Genomic DNA, 5,354 nt, shown 5'->3' with positions numbered 1-5,354 from the left:
ATTTTTCTATAAAAAGTTAAAAAGTTAACCGAAACATCCATATTTTTTTTCTCAATTTTTTAGTCTAAAAAGATAAAAAGTGCACTTATTTAAGACACCCCAAACAATCCCTAAGTATCAACATTAATGAAGATAGGAAAGATTGAGAGTGTTTTGGTCTTCTTATCTCAAATAAGACTTAATGAAATAGTCAAAAAGAATATGGATTGGATAGAATAAAACTCTTAAAAGGGAGATTTATCAAAAAAAGCTCCCAATTTTATTATTGTACAGAAAAATAGTTATAAATTTTCTTTTTTTAGTTAATTCTGTTAAATAAAAAAACTTAGCAATGGAATATTTATAATTTTTCAAACTATAAAGAGTAATCTGTATTTTAAATAAATATCTGTACGGGGAAGAAATAATTCTCCTCGTATAATCCTGTTGACCAAGTCCACGCTCCTCCGTACGACGTCGCTTTGTCACTTGAAAACACAAACGTGAGCTAGCCGGCGGGTGTGTGCCGGAAACCTCTCCGATGCCTAAGTCAGAAAACTTGACAAATAGACAAAGCTCTAAGTTCTCAAAAAGATTGTGTTCAATTACCTCCTCCAAGGTGATGCTTGTGAGCTTTTATAAGTTTCCCGTGGCACAATCCTAGTAGGACTTGCACTTCTCCATGCAGAGTCCTCCTAGGATTCATTCTCCTAAGGATAATGCTTATCCTTTTACACCCTCCCCCACTGCTCAAACCAAGTGGGATGGTTTTCTTTACGGCCGAACTTCCTTTTGACCGAAGTAAACTTGGCTATACCGAGCCACAGAAGGCCGAACTATCCTTAGCTCGGTCTTCTCCTCCAACTCTTTACTTCGGCTGCCCTGTTCGACCTTGATGCGCTTAGATCAAACTTCCAAGTAACAAGTTCGGACCGACCTAACCAATATAAGTCACGACCGGACTAATTCCAACACCGGCCTTCTTAGAACATACTGCGACCGGACTAACTCTGAGACCGGCCTAACTGAGAATTGCCTCCAGACCGGAGTAATTTCGTCTCCTTGGGCCGAAGTAGCTTTGTCTTCCCAAGGCCGGAGTAATTTTGTCCTTCTGGGCCGGAGTATTCTGTATGGTCTTTTTACCTAGTCCACTGCGTTTTGGGCCTCAAAACCAAACCCGAAGTTCGGCCCAATTTTCCCAAAAATTACCCTCTCAATATCAAAAGATATATTTGTAATTTACCCTTCAAAATAATAATGTACATGCACATAAAAGTGGCAAGAAATGTGTACAAAAAATCATAATTTGAAGGATTCATATACAAATAAATAAATACCAAAAAAAATTCATGTGATCTAGATTCTTGTATAGTGCGGGTTCCGTTAAACAATAGTTGAATAGGAACATATTGCTTTTCTTTGTGTTAGTTCTTGATCCCTAAAACCACTGGTGACTTGAATTCATTTTTATTGGGATATTCTAGTTTCTCCCTTGATACTTTTTATTTGACAAAATAGACATCATTACATTTTGCATTCCTTTACCACTTGCATAGGAAATTAATCTTCATAATCATAAGATTGGGTTTGAATATTAGATGTGTCAGAAGATTTATGGAGATTTGTGAAAGAAAATTACGTTCTATTTCATTCACAAATTGTTTTTCCTTTTCCCTCTCTTCATAAATTGTTACATAAATTTAAAATCCAAATACAATTTCAATTTAAATTTATTTTCAGTTTTCCTATCTAAGGAATAAATAATAACCTCTATAGCACCCTGACTACAAAAATAAGGGGTTGAGATTGAAAATTTGTTGCCCACAAAACTTCTTTTGGTAAATTGAAGGGAGATGCATCTTTAGTGAACTACATGAGTTCTGACCATTAAATTTTGCTCCCAATACTATCCGATGACACTTGGTAGTTGATTATCGCTCTAGTTGTTATTAATATATGAGGGAACATTATATTACTAGACATCATTGGTGTGAAAATGCATTCTTATAATAGAAAGTTGAATTGAAACATTACAACCTCAAAAATAATGTAAAATTGGTTTAGAAGTTTTGTGGTCTCAAGTTCTCCCTTATGTTTGTGTGTGTATATATAAAGCTTCAAACAAAGATCAAATTGCACAGTTCTTTCAAAACAAAGAAAGATCAAAGAAAAGGAAAAGATGGTTATGAAATTGAGTATGTCAGCAATTTCTGTGTTGTTGTTGTTGTTAGCTCAAGCTATAGAAACCCAAGCTGCCATTTTTGATGTGACAAAATATGGAGCCAACCCCGGCCGCGACATCTCCCAGGTATGAACATGTTTGGTTTCTTTGTGTTTTCAAAAACAATAGCAATGAAATGCTTGAAAACACTCATAATTTTCATATCCGTTTCATTTTTGGGAAAAAATAAAAATACAATTTTAAAAAATTAGAAAGCATTTTTTGGTGTTTCCTATAAAATAAATTGATTTAAAATTTTTTTTTTTCCCTAGAAAAATAGCTCATCAAACAAGTTTGCATTTTCCGAAAAATAAAAACAAAAAACAAGAAACAAAAACAGTTTGCTGAAACAGTTCTTGCTTTTTCTTTTTCTTTGAATTTTTTTTTAAGGCTCTATTGAGTGCTTGGAAAGAAGCATGTGCAGCAACAAGTGCTGGTAAAGTTCTAATTCCAAAAGGGACATTTCCATTAAATGAAGTGAAAATCGAAGGCCCTTGCAAGGCTCCTGTGGAGATTCAACTCGACGGGACATTGAATGCCCCTGCTCAACTGGGCATAATCAAGGGCGATTCTTGGCTTACCATCGAACACATTGATCATCTTACAATATCCGGTTCTGGAACTTTCGACGGCCAAGGCGCTGCCGCTTGGGCCCAAAATGATTGTGGCAAGAACCCCAATTGCAAGGCCATACCCATGGTAATAACCAAATATATCTGCTACTTCTTCGTTCCATTATGTTGTTCTTATATTGATGTCGATTGAAGAAAAATGCAATACAAACTAACAAAATAAGTTTCTTGATGTGTTTGTGAATTGAAAATAGAACCTGAGGTTCAACTTTATCACCAATTCGATTGTGCGGGACGTGACTTCCAAGGACAGCAAGAACTTCCATGTTAATGTATTGGGGTGTAAGAACTTCACCTTCCAGCACTTCACCATCTCCGCGCCTGGAACTAGCATTAACACGGATGGAATCCACATTGGAGATTCAATCGGGATCAATATATTAGATACAAGCATACAGACCGGAGATGATTGTGTCTCGATTGGAGATGGAAGCCAACAGGTAACTGTCGAGAGAGTGACTTGTGGACCTGGCCATGGCATCAGCATTGGAAGCCTTGGAAAGTACCCAAATGAAGATCCTGTTGTTGGCATCAATGTTAAGAATTGCACCTTATCCAACACGATGAATGGCGTGAGAGTGAAAACATGGCCATCATCCCCTGCTCCTGGCATTGCCTCCGATATGCATTTTGAGGACATTACAATGAATAATGTTGGTAATCCTATCATTATCGATCAAGAGTACTGCCCTTATAACCAATGCCAATTAAAGGTACAAATTACCAAATAAACAACACGGTTCACATAGTTATTTTCTACCTACAAATTAATATCAAGAAATACTATGTTTGACTGAATTGTTAATCTTTTCTTGTATTCAGGTTCCATCAAAAGTTAAGATTAGCAATGTTAGCTTCAAGAACATTAGGGGTAGTTCTTCGACTCAGCTTGCAGTGAAGCTTGTCTGCAGCAAGAGCACACCATGCGAGAATGTGGAGATTAGTAATATTGACCTGACATACACTGGAAAAGAAGGCCCTGCTACGAGCCTATGTACAAACATCCAACCAAAACTTACCGGCACACATAATCCTCCCATATGTGCCAACTCCGCTCAAGCTTCTTAATTATGCTTTTTGGACTCCAAGAAAGAGCTAAATGCTTTGCTTAGATATAAAACATATATTCTTTTCTTTCCAATCATAGAATACAAATTAGTATCATACATAGTTCTGCACCCCATCATCCATGCTTAAATGCATGCTTGATTAGTAGAGATGATTGCAGTTGTAAATTGTATAAGGAACATAGTGTAGTGCATACAAATAAATGAATCTGAATATGAATATTAATAAATAATATATGTTTGAGACAATTTGTCAGTAACAAATGTATTCCTCATGAGTTCCATATTATTGTGTATTGTATATATATTGTAAAATATATTTAACTGAAGATACATACTGATGATACATATTGATTTATCTCTAAAAAATATCAAATTTTAAGATGCGTATTGTGAATCGTAACACACAACAACATATTTGATATAACAACTCCACCATTTTTTGAATCAAAAAAACACTGGGAAAAAAATGCCACAGCATAAATCCATTTCAAAAGGTCAAATCTCATCTAAATTCCACAAGGTAAACAAATAGGCAAATTGGCTATATCATCTAAATTCAATCGATGAAGAAGGTCATCTATAGAACTCACATGGCCATTGATTATGACAAGCTGTTACCAATTCTTCTGTAACTAGGATCCTACTAACCGCTAAACATGTAGCCTAGTTGTCAATGGGTATGCTCCCCACATGCCCAACTCATATTCGACTCTTGATCAACGGGTTTACGCTCTTGGGTGGGCCTAAAAGACACTACTCGGTTATTAAAAAAAACTAGGATCCTACTACTCTTCTCAAATATACAGAGAAAAACGAGGGGAATTATGGACAGTAAATGAATTCATCAAAAGAAAGCAGCATGATATATGCAAAGAGAGGAGGTTGGGTTGACTTTTTATGAAAAAAAAATACAAAATGTAGAGAGAAAATAAAATCTTTAACTTTTTTGTATAACTTGTTGACTTCTTATTTTTTTTAATAATTTTGTAACTTTTAAACTAAAACATCAACTCCCCAAACAAGGCCCAAAGTATTTAGTAAATAGAAAAAGATGTCAAAATGAGATTTAGAACAAGTCAATGAGAGGAAGAGTATTTTGTGAAACACCTTATACTAAAAATAATTTTTTTTGTAAAAATTAAAAAATCGTTAAAAAAGCTAATTTCCAAACACTCCATTAGTATATAACTAACAAAAGCAAGTAACGGCTTGGTTCAATTTTTTCAATTCTTTTAAGTTTTAATTCATAAATTAAACCGTAATTTATGATTCTTAAATTTTTTGAATTAGAACCAAGCCGTTTCCTCAAAAAACGCATAACCAAACTATATGATTTGAACCAGTTCGGATCGGGTTTATAGTTTAACCAAAAAAAATTTTAACACCCCTAAAACAGTGTTCCTGTCAAATTGTCAATTAGCATGCATATTCCCCTTTGTTTCCTATCCATAA

The 5,354-nt window shown here is 34.9% G+C and overlaps 1 protein-coding gene across 1 annotated transcript; it reads left to right on the top strand.

Annotated features, from left to right (window-relative positions):
• The first annotated feature begins 2,158 nt into the window (after nt 1-2,158).
• Nucleotides 2,159-3,900, top strand: LOC114298223 (exopolygalacturonase-like). The gene is made up of 4 exons (XM_028242761.2): nt 2,159-2,287; nt 2,591-2,899; nt 3,027-3,545; nt 3,655-3,900. Exons 1-4 carry the CDS (start codon nt 2,159-2,161, stop codon nt 3,898-3,900), a joined length of 1,203 nt encoding a protein of 400 aa, XP_028098562.1.
• Nucleotides 3,901-5,354: the final 1,454 nt, after the last annotated feature.

This window comes from Camellia sinensis, chromosome 7 (genome assembly GCF_055761805.1).
Source record: "Camellia sinensis isolate YWXY chromosome 7, ASM5576180v1, whole genome shotgun sequence".
Classification (NCBI taxonomy): Eukaryota; Viridiplantae; Streptophyta; class Magnoliopsida; order Ericales; family Theaceae; genus Camellia; species Camellia sinensis.
This window is presented reverse-complemented; position numbering and strand designations above follow the sequence as displayed.

What these genes read in the sequence shown, in the direction of transcription:
- LOC114298223 (XM_028242761.2), top strand. Translation starts at nt 2,159, where the DNA reads ATGGTTATGAAATTGAGTATGTCAGCAATTTCTGTGTTGTTGTTGTTG. An exon ending in CCGGCCGCGACATCTCCCAG is followed by an intron (nt 2,288 to 2,590) that starts GTATGAACATGT and finishes TTTTTTTTTAAG; the next exon opens with GCTCTATTGAGTGCTTGGAA. An exon ending in ATAACCAATGCCAATTAAAG is followed by an intron (nt 3,546 to 3,654) that starts GTACAAATTACC and finishes TCTTGTATTCAG; the next exon opens with GTTCCATCAAAAGTTAAGAT.